Below are 11,458 nucleotides of genomic sequence, written 5' to 3'. Positions count from 1 at the left end.
CCTGATGACGATTGTTTGTGTTGCGATCGAAACGTCGAGATATTTTTATTATAATTTTTCATAAACTTTATTTTATTATTTTATTGTTATTCTTTTTTCTATCTACGTGACTTTACCGAAAGACCCAAAGAATACCATAACTGTTCATCAAATGCACTTGTCAGCGAACTGTTTTCATTGGTTAGGCAATGTTCCGGCACACTCTGTCATCGCTGTACCACATTGCCATAATTCCTCATCGTAATGGTGTTACCGGCGATGACTGTCAGTGAGAATTACCCTAAAATGCCCAAAGTGTGGCATGGCCTTTAGATGTCAGGGCAGTTCAGTTGATATTCTAGTTTTACATTTGTGCAGAAACCTGTGGTTTAAGTGGATTTTCAAGTGTAGTTACAGTCATTATGATTACGGGTGCTATGCATTACACAAAGCACAGTGTGGCGTAGAATATAACTTTTCACACTAGTGTGTAAACGCACATTATTGTGGCATGGTTTTACATGAATTCATATTTCAAGTTATTGTTGTTTTGTCTGCATTGTCTTGTATTTCCTGCATTTGGCGTGCTACAATATTCCTCCCCCCAGATCGGGAAGAGCGGTAACATTCCGGCAGGAACGACGGTCGACACGAAAATCACGCACCCCAGCGAGTTTGACTTCTACCTGTGCAGCCACGCGGGGATCCAGGTGAGTGGCGCCCACTGCCTGAACTGCTCTAGCGAGCGGCCGATTGTTTCAGGTGAACCCTATTGAGTGACGCTTGTATTGTCACCCTGAGAATGATCTGCATTTTCAGAGCTATGATTATAATCGCACCTCCAATTAGCACGGTTGGCGACATACAGCGTGAAAGAAGTTCAACATACATACTTGTTGACTCGTGTGTTGATGGCGATGTCTCGCCTTCAATCCCTCAACTTGGTGGTACCTAGCACACTCGTCAACAACACTACCTTAAAAGAAAAAAGAAAATAATATATATAATCGGTGACGTTTCAGACAATGGCCCTTCATAGCACATGCTAACTGCTACTACTGCTCCCCAAAGACAAAGATCCCCCGTATAACCTTAACAGACGTGTGCGCCAAGTGCTGTTAGCAAGAACTTATAAAGGCCGGCACAACACGAGAGGGTGGGTAGCCAGTACTATGCCGGGCCGCCTTTGTCTGCCCAGTGATGTTTACGCACCACACCAGTTTCTCATGTAAGACTGAGTTGACCTAAGGGAGGCCCAGGACCAGTCCAATGTTTGTTACTTGTGTTGGCGGTGAGTGGGAATCGATCTCTGGTTTCTGGGTCCGTAGCACAGTGCACTAACCGCTATGCTCCTGTTATGCAAACACCCGCTAATATACACACCAACTTCCTCGCACACACACCGACTAACTCGCGCACTGCCTCGCCCTCCACAGGGCACAAGCCGCCCCTCCCACTACCACGTGCTGTGGGACGACAACCGCTTCTCTGCGGACGAGCTGCAGGTGCTCACCTACCAGCTGTGTCACACGTACGTGCGCTGCACGCGCTCCGTCTCCATCCCCGCGCCAGCCTACTACGCCCGCCTCGTCGCCTTCCGCGCGCGATACCACCTGGTGGACAAGGAGCATGACAGGTGGGTGGGGGAGGGCCGAGTGGCCTCATCGAGGTCACTCAGCTCCTGTGTATGTGTGTGCGTGCATCCCATACTGGTAAAAGGTTTATGAGTCTTTGTGTATGTGTATATAATTTCACAAAGCCTCTAAAGTTAAGTCGGGAATCTGTATGTCTGTCTGTGTTGCGACTCTTCAATCTCAGCATAGTGATGATTGAAAGGTCGTAGTAAATTGACAGCTGTTTGGTTGAACCTTATAGGAGTATAAATACTTGGGAATAGCACAACTTGAATGATTGTTACTAAGCCAAATGTGTCTGTGAATTAAATAATTGTAAATCAGCCAGCAAATTACACATCACAGTTTAGCAGCATACACTGTGGCTGCCACGCCACACCGGCACATAACGCCGTACCCACACTCCCTCGCTGGCCACCCCTGCCCTACTTGCGCGGAATGAATCGTGATAAACTCCCTCGTCCTTTTTGTCCTCCCCACGCAGCGCTGAGGGGAGCCACGTGTCCGGCGCGAGCAACGGGCGTGACGCGCAGGCGCTGGCCAAGGCTGTGCAGGTTCACGTGGACACTCTGAGGACCATGTACTTCGCCTGAAGGCCGGCGGGGCGGGGCGGAGCGCCCGGAGCGAGCCGGGCCCCCGCCACCCGCAAGTATCGCTCGCTCGCCACCGACGCCCCCCAGCACTCGCGCCTGCGGTGGCCGGCACCCTCAACCTCTCGTCCGTCCGCCCATTCGCTCGTTCGCTCGGTGGCACGTTCCCTCCCAGAGGTCGTGTCCCGCAGTGTGGTGGGAGGGGGCGGTGGTCTGAGCACGAGTGCCAACCCGCTTGCCTCCTGTGCTCGCCCCGAAGTGCGCCATTTACTTGGGGAATTACTCAGTGCTTTCTCATGGATGAGCGGCAGGGGGCGGGTTGAGGGGCGGGGAGGGTGTGTAGTGGCAGCAAACAATTCTCACTATGGAGACCGTGCGCGCTCACCCCCCGAGAATCGCCGCATACGAAATGCAAGATCTTTTTATTGCGTTAATCGACGATTGCAAAGTTTGTGTGACATTGATTATAAACTAACAGCGGCAATGGTGTTACATTTGCAGAACTGTATCCATTGAAATTTTTTGGACGAATTGTTTGATGTCAAGCATGGCTTAATACTGTTTAAGAATCTGAAATTAGAATAGCAATGTAACATTTATTTTTGATGTTCAAAAAAAACCTAAACAGAATTTTTTCAAATATCATCTCTATAGTGAGGATTGATCTAAAAATGTTTTATTGTTCCACAAATTTCCACCCGGTTATTATTATTCTTTTTTTCTTCCCATTGCCATTCGTTGTGGCCACTGACTGATCAAAAAAAAATCAGATTCTTCTAAGAGAGAGCGATTTGCTTCACCGTTCCACAAGCATCGGTTAATCGATAACCGGAACGATAATGTAGGCACTCCTTGTTTTTACACCAGTGCTTCTCTGTCTCTCGGCAGAGAGTGTTTGTTACCCTGCGGTTAGATTGGCTTCTGCCAACCAATGGGGCAGCTCGCATGGAATCCATTATCGCGAACCGGAGAGTTGTATAGAACGGCAGCTTGGTTTAGATTCCTACCTGGACCAGGCTGCGGTCTTTTGGGCCAACAAACATCATGGGGAAAATACGGATATAAAGCAATCTTCATTGGTCCAGGTTAACGGATCATTTGCTGGTGAAACCAGGTGTAGAGATGGCAATGCTTCGTGTATGTGTGTTGAAATTATTTCGCATCGTACATAGCCAATCGTGCTAATCGGAGGTGCCAGGAAGGACAACAAGCGAAACATAAAAGCAGTCCAAAAGAAATGAGTTTTCAATTTAGATTTAAAGGGCGTAGCTCCAGTGGCTTCCGAATATCGGAAGAAAGAGCGTTCCAGACGACCGCAGAAGCGCATCTGAAAGCTTGCGATGCGGTGACCGTCTTTGTTCGATGGTTAGCCAAAATCCGCTGCTACGAGGATGACCGCGGTTTTTCGTGATGGTTTATGCTCCTTGACAAGCATATAGGTACTTCCTGGTATTTGTCAACAGTGGGGCATCGATTGGTCCGAAGATTGTGAGCAGCGGGGTCTGTGTTGTCGGTGTTGCACTTAGTTTAATGCATGTTCCAGGTGGCCGAGGCTCATGTTTGGAGGCACTGAGGTGAACAGGGGGGGTGGGGGGGCATTTGCGATTCGTTCATGACGGGCGTGATTGGCAATGGGACTTTAGGGACTGTGGCCAAATCCAGAGTTTTCCGTGAATTTGTTTTAGATGGGAAAAAAATCAACAAAAAATGCAAACACAACAACGAGTAACAAAGTAGTTTGTACAATGTTATTTAGTGTTAGGGATATTTAAACAAAAATGGCTTGGTCATAGCTGTTAAAGGTGCTGAAACTAAGGAAATCGAGGGTAGTGTAATTGAACAAAGTACTTTTCCTTCCCAATGAAAACACTTTTATTGTAAGATATATAACTTTTAAATGACACGAATGCTGTAAGTCTACAGGCACGTTTTAGTAATGTTGAGTCATTGAACGAGGTACTAGTTTTGTATTGAATGGTCTTTTTTATCGGTGTTTGTAATGTGAACGAGTAGCTTGGTGGGGTTTCCATGTCACTACAGTTCAACGCTCAGAATAACAGGTGCCCCAACATTACCTATCATTAAATAGAGCACTTGTACACTTCAGTTTTATGAATATTCACCGACATATTTTTTCTGCCTCTTAAAAGAAAAAAAACTGTAGGAAAAATATTTAGGTGATAAGGTTTTTTTAATCACTGGGCTACTTGTTCTTGAGAAGGCATCATTCTGCTTGGGGACAGATTTGTCACTCTTGCATACAGGTTTTTGTATTTTAATACGCCGCCAGGTTTATCATGAGCTACTGGAAAGTACAGCACTAAAGTTGTTGCAGCATCTACGTACGCCGTGAACATGTGGTTTTGCCATTGTGGAGCGAAATCCGCACCACGGTCCATTTCAAATTACTGCCGGACACACACGGGCTGTGATGTGGGTGCACATTAACGACTGGGCATTATTCTGGGGAAATTGTATTTAATTTTTTTCTTTCTAAATTTGACCCCACTTTAAAATGTACAAAATCCCAAAAATTTGCTCCAAACAAATCTGATGTTTTATTACTAAACATGAAAGTGGAAGACATGCCGAATGCTATGCACTTAAAACAAACCCTGGAACACAACACCAGGCTTGTCTGAAAGCCAGGCTCGTAAAAGTAATGTTCGTTGATAACATTTCGAGCTGAAAATGAGCTGGGATTGTACTTTGACGAGGTCAAGGCTCCAGGCTGAGCGCACTGTTTTCCTAAAAACGGTCGCAATATGAGAGTCCTTATGAGCCTCATCGTAAGAATCCTTCACGATGACGCTCATCGTAAGATCGTCATCGCCGCGTGCAGCTTCTCGCGCGTTTATGCCGGTGTCTGGGTGCATCCGCCGCGGGCTTCTCATCCTGGGGAGCTCTTCCACACGTGACTGGCGACAGCGCTCGTTAGAATTTGCATGCTGGGTCTTAAAATGGCAATCTGCAAGAACGAGCACATTAACGTGTTTTTTTTAATCAGATTTTTGCTATGGCCTCAAACTGGTAAACATTTAAATTGGACGATGGGCGTCTTGCTAGGTGTGAGGAAAGAAAGTGTGTCGAGTCCCGTCTGGGGGTTCATTCATGTCTGGATGGTTTTCAGAAAGCAGAGGGGTATGCTGTTGCGTCGGAGTGACTGGCTGTGTCTGGGAGTGGTGCGTTTTGGCGGCTCGCGTCTCCACGTGGCTGTATGCTCGAGCCTTGAGTCCTTTGTGTGCACGTGCATTTACAACCGCATTGCCTAGTCCCGGTCAGGTTCGTTTGAAGCATAAACTGGCTGCGACTGGGGCCCAGGTCGACGGCAGTTGAATAAAAATGTAAAGGGAGAAACGCGGAGTTATATTTTATCTTATCAAATGTTAACATAGTGCTTTACCGGCATCGCTGAGATCTGGATTTCAATTTTGGGAAATCATCTATGAATAAATTAGGTGATTAATTGCAACAAGTTTATTGTTTCGGCCTGGTCACAATGATAGCACAAACTCAGATGAGTTTTTTTGTTGTTGCTTAATTTGGCCGAATACAGATTTTCACATTTGGTTTGATTAACATGTTATAAGCACTCTTTCCAAGGCATGTAAATAGTTGTGCCCCTAAATGTTGTTGAAGAGGTCCACTGTAGTGACTTCAGAATTAGTTACGTGATGTCATCTTCCGAGGCTGCTCTTTAACATGGCGCTGCACTGTTAGCCCCGCGGGTATTCCCGATGAAAATCATCTTCACGTAATCGGGTGAGCTCTGTAATTACGAGATAAATAAGTCGCACATTACACCACACATCCAGTTGGTTGCACTTGTACAAGTCTTTGGCGCACCTTTTAAGAGGAGGCAAACGTTTGGTGAGGTTCGGGGCATCCTATCAACAATCTGTGTACACAATCACCGCCATCAGGAGTATTTAGGAAAGATGTGAACATGACACTTTATTGAAGGATGCAATTGACAATATTTACACTCGTAAACATACTCTTTACATCTGGGATGAAATGGAAATGGAACAACTGGTGTTGCATAACTAAATCGACAGTGCTCATGTCAGAGTTTTTATTCCTGTATAACCCAGAGCCGGTTAGCACTGTCATGTCACCATTTGCCAAATAATTTGTGATTTCCAATTGAAAGTGAACAGCCAATTGAATTCTCAGAAATGCACTCGTATTCTCTTTTAAACCTACCGTTCCTAAGTCCTGCCAGCTTTGGCAAAGTCCGATTTTTTTTTAAAATAACCACAATAATGCTTGTTTTATTTCCCCAAACGTCAATGCACTTATTCATGTTACCACAAGCACGCAAAGGTGGAAGTTTGCTTCAGAATAATACAAATGCTCACCATTTGTTGTGAGTTTCTTCTCAAGGAGCTGCCCACAAAGGCGTTTTGGCTACTCTTGTTATGCACTTAAGTTGTCAGGAAATGTGTTCAATCTTTGTCTGTTACAGGTAGAGGCTAATTCATTAAAAAAAACATGCTCTCATTAATAACAAGTGTCACTGAGTTACATGTCTCGTTTCCAGGAGGTTACTACATTGGGTTGTTTGAGAAATTTAATTTTAACATAAATTGATTTGAATTGAACCTTGACATTTTACGTGTTTAAATGTGTATGTTATTGATATGAAATTTCACAATTCCACTGGGAACGTCTGCCATGAAATATTGTACACTTAAAAACAAAACAAGGGCAAGGGTCACAGTGGTGCAGTGGATATGGCTGTCTTTGCCCCCCCCCTGTTGGAGGGTCTGTAGTAATCCATGGGTGGGCTCGACACAGGAGGCATGCAACGATTTACCCTCAACAAGTGACTCTATGAACTGTCGCCAATATTCCGAGGTCAGGATTTGATCAAATAATCTGTGCTTGTCGCGTTTTCACCCTCGTTAGTATTTTCTCAATTGCACATTTGTGTCCGCACCATGAAGCCTGGATATAACATCAGAAACAAATTTGCATTCATTGCAAATCATCTGTTCTGCCAATCACGGGTTCAGTGCATGTATCATGAGTGTAAGAAAATGTTTAATCGATGCATCATTATATTCCTACTGCACTGGGGTTCTTGATGGCTAGGGTTATGGTTAGGGGCCCTGCAACAACTACCATTAACCCTTCACCCCCCCCCCCCCCACTCACAACCATTCGAGACCCATCCCAGGGAACCAACAAACCAACTGGATTTAATGCCTTACCATGGAACTGCTCCTGAGGGCCGTATCGTAAGAGTCCCGTACTGGAACGCACTTGGTCAACGGTCGGTCACGTTTACATGTTTTCGCTCGTGCCATTCCCCCAGCTGGCGGCGGGCACGTTTGCGTCGAGGTGGTAAATCTGTGAGCTCTGAACGGAACGGCCGTGGAGTGGCGTGGAATGACTCGGGGGCCCGTCTGCATGGTCATTCGTTCACACATGCCTTTTTGCTAACTCTGCAATAGCTTATCACGGACGGGTGTCCCCTTCCTTGGCTTCGGCCTGCGTGGGGCAGTACCCATTGAGACCATCCCAGGGCAGGATGGGGTCACTCCTGAGCCAGTAGGGGAAATTCCGCATTCCCATTGCGGCCTCGAGGCATGTAACGATTTTACCTTTGTGGTTAGACGAATTGTCAGGATATGGAGTCGCGATTTAAATTTAACATGGTGTTAACACCTCCAAGTGGCTGTGCAGGGTTCCCGTGAAAACCCAGTTGCATACAACTTGTACAAATAAAAAAAAAGTGGTTTGTGTTTACACGCACGATTCAATGCATACGTTGCGAGCTTAAGAATCTTATTTAAATCGATGAATTGATGCGTCGTTAACGTGCCTGGCAGCCATCGTTATCTCAGCAGGACTGCGACTGTAAAACTTCTTATCTCAATTACAGTGTCAGGAGTTGGTACGTGTTTTTAACCAAACCTGGTTTAATGATGAACATTATGGTGATGGAGCGGAGTCGACCATGAATGGGATCCAGACTTATTTTCTCAATTACAGTACTGGAAGCCTTCCTGCGCAATGAACCACGTTAAATGCGAACTTAATGAGATCTATAAAAAAAATTATATATATTTTACAAATACTTTAATAAGGCATGATACTTTTATAGAAGCACCCGGTATGACATGACATGGGCAGATGTATAATGGTGTGTTTATCAGCTCTTGACATTCTTATTGTCTGCTTATTAAAAATACTTTTTCTTGAATTACGATAAAAATATTATTCAAAAGGAATTTTTTTTTTATAATGACCATTGAAATTATATAACACTCTTCGGTAGTATTATCTGCAGTTGTTCTAGTGATTGAGAATGTGTTAAATGAACAATGTATTCAATTGTATACAATAATACTTTTAAACAAACATGAAGGTATTCATACTCTTAGTTTTTTCGGCAAAGTCACGTAGGTAAAAAATGAAATTAAAATTAATAAAAATAAAATCAAAAAAATCACGACGTTTCGGAGGCAACACAAGTCTCCGTCATCAGGTGACGGAGACTTGTGTTGCCTCCGAAACGTCGTGATTTTTATTTTTATTAATTTTAATTTCATTTTTTTTCATCAGGTGACGGAGACTTGTGTTGCCTCCGAAACGTCGTGATTTTTATTATTTAATTTTTTATTAATTTTAATTTCATTTTTTACCTGCGTGACTTTACCGAAAAAACTAAGAGTATGAATACTTGCAGTCACGAAAGCTTCAAATTTAGAAACATGCAAGTCTTCATTTTAAGTCATTAATTACACTAAACTGAATCGGGGGGAGGGGGGGGGAAATATCCTTGACAGAAAATGTTAAATTACATTTTGGCAACGTCCAGCAAAAGCAAACAGTCTAGCTTGGTTTTGTAGAGCGACAAAGTAGTTGTGATGTTTACACGAATGGTGCTCGTTTAAAGTGTAACATTTGAAGAGGGATGTGAATTGAATGTGGTGTTTGTTGCTATTGCAGTCAAGTGTTGAGCCCCGCGCGTCATTGATCCTGGAGTTGTCGCAGAGCTTCAGTGATTTACTGAGTGCAGTTGTAAGACAAAGTCCAACTGCATTGACTGAAAAAAACAAGAAGAGGTTTTACCCTTTCTGGCAATAAAACCGGTGTTAAGATGGTCAAACACCAAATAGAAACCTTTCGCAAAGGAATCAAGTCTGCATTAACGACACGTGTTTGTGGTGAACATGCAAACAAATATGCTCTGATAATATATGCAGTCTTTGAAACTGATTGGCCTACCCCAGAGGGGACAGCCGTTTGTCTCACCAGTGTCAGACCAGAGAACGCTGAAACAGCACAAAGACAATGGTTAATGCAGGCTTGATTCCTTGCAAAAAGTATCCATTTGGTGTTGGAACATCTTAACACATTTTGATTTAAAGCTTTCGTGATTGCAGGGATTCATATTCTTGGTTCTTTCGGTAAAGTCACGTAGAAGGGAAATAATAGATTAATATTTTTTATTATTTTATTATTTCCCTTCTTCGTGACTTTCCTGACAGAACCAAGAATATTAATATCTTAACACATGTTTTATTGCTAGAAAGGCTAAAACCTTTTCTTATTTTTTTCATACAGTATTTTGATACTGGCAAAAAAAGGGTCCCATTTCGATTTGACTGAGTCCGCTTGGATTGTTGCTGTAGTCAACAGTACGTAATAATTTAAATGTATAGAGCGCCCTTAAATGATAATTTTCAGGGCGCTATGCATGGCAAGGAGGAAAATAGTTAACAACAACCAAGTAAAGAAGAAGTGAGAAAGTCAATTGAAAATAACTAAAGAGAGAAAGTAAGTTTATACAGATCATTTTTTTTTGAGATTTGAAGATTTTTGTAGGGTTCGTGGTGAAAGCAGCATGTTAAAACCACCAGCGCTGCCAATGTGATCTCAGTTTAAGTGACCCTTTTTTAATACGTTAGAGTCCTCATCCCGTCCGATGTCGAGCCATCGTCTTATCAACACAGAACCTGCGTCTAATTTGATGCACAATTCTTATATTACTTAACATGGAACCATTTTCTCATATGATACAAATGCCAAGTTTCATGATAACCAACCCCTGATTCTTACAATGTATCAGCTCAATCGTGTAATATAGAACCCCGATCCAGTCAGATAGAGATTCCCTGTCTTGTCTGAAAGGGAAACATCTTGATCAATGGATACAGAACCCTCATCTCATCCAAAGCAAACTCTCAACTAACACAGAACTAGTAACGACCCATTCAATACACAATCCCTATCTCATTCGATACATAACCTTTATCTCATGAGTTTGGCTCTTAGGTTGCTTGGTAGGCTAATTATAATCAACTACATGATCATCAAATATCATCGGCAGCCAAACCCTGAAATGCGTATCTAAAATATGTAAATTCTACCACTCAATAATTCGACATTGACAACAAAACGACTGAAGGCAAATCTGCCTCAGTCTTTAGCTGTAGCCGTAATTTATATTCTGAAACCGTTTTGTTATTAAGTGTGCCGAATGTGCTTCTCGTTCTTGGAGGCATAAGTGGTGGTTTAAAGGAGTAGTCGCTATGTGTTGAGTTCTTTTTTGAGACCGACGCTTTTATGTGAAGGGTTCAGCTGCAGCTTTGGATGGGTTTGCAGCACCAAGGGCATTTCACTCCCACGTCTCAGGTCCAACCGGTTTGGACTCACGAATTGTGTCACGTTATTTGGATCGCAGTTCAATTCAAGAATTATTATTCGTTTTCTGTCTCGTCTTCATAGTCTCCTGTATTGTGTGTCGCTTGATCGGTCTTATTTGTACAGCTTTGTTTGCACCATGAACCTAAATGAATTGATTCTCACGCTACTATTCGATACGTCCATCATGAGTGTAACATTCAACCTTGATTGATGAATTGATGTATAGTTACCTGCCCAACAAATAACACTTTACCTAGGACAAGCTCAGTATCAAGGCTCGTTTTCAGAAGGGTCCAGGATCAGTCAATGAGATTTTTGGCAAATTTTTATTTAAGTATTGAAATTTAGCATGGAAGGAAACTGGGGTGCCCACAAATGAAATAAACCCTCTCATACGATGGGATAACACTCAGATTTGTCAGTGACATTCTTACTCTACTGCCCCCCCAACCCCCACCACTACAGGCACCGTGTCACTGTCACTGCACGTGGGTCTCACGCACGTAATCATGGCGCGATCCACAAACCCCCCTCTGAATTTGCTGGATCACAGCGACACGTCAACGCCGTTACTTTGCGAGAGAGATTGCGCGC

The 11,458-nt window shown here is 43.5% G+C and overlaps 1 protein-coding gene across 1 annotated transcript in view; it reads left to right on the top strand.

The window, feature by feature from the left end:
* Positions 1-8,647, top strand: part of LOC144730956 (protein argonaute-1) — a 36,181-nt gene extending 27,534 nt beyond the window's left edge. The window contains exons 17-19 of the mRNA XM_078611846.1: positions 588-689; positions 1,416-1,615; positions 2,098-8,647. Coding sequence (XP_078467972.1) covers positions 588-689; positions 1,416-1,615; positions 2,098-2,206 — 411 coding nt within the window. The 3' untranslated portion in view covers positions 2,207-8,647. The remainder of the gene's footprint in view (positions 1-587; positions 690-1,415; positions 1,616-2,097) is intronic.
* Positions 8,648-11,458: the final 2,811 nt, after the last annotated feature.

Source organism: Lampetra planeri, chromosome 2, assembly GCF_965212315.1.
Source record: "Lampetra planeri chromosome 2, kcLamPlan1.2.h2, whole genome shotgun sequence".
In the NCBI taxonomy this organism is placed as follows: Eukaryota; Metazoa; Chordata; class Hyperoartia; order Petromyzontiformes; family Petromyzontidae; genus Lampetra; species Lampetra planeri.
The sequence above is the reverse complement of the archived record's forward strand: the minus strand, read 5'-3'. Positions and strand labels throughout refer to the sequence as shown.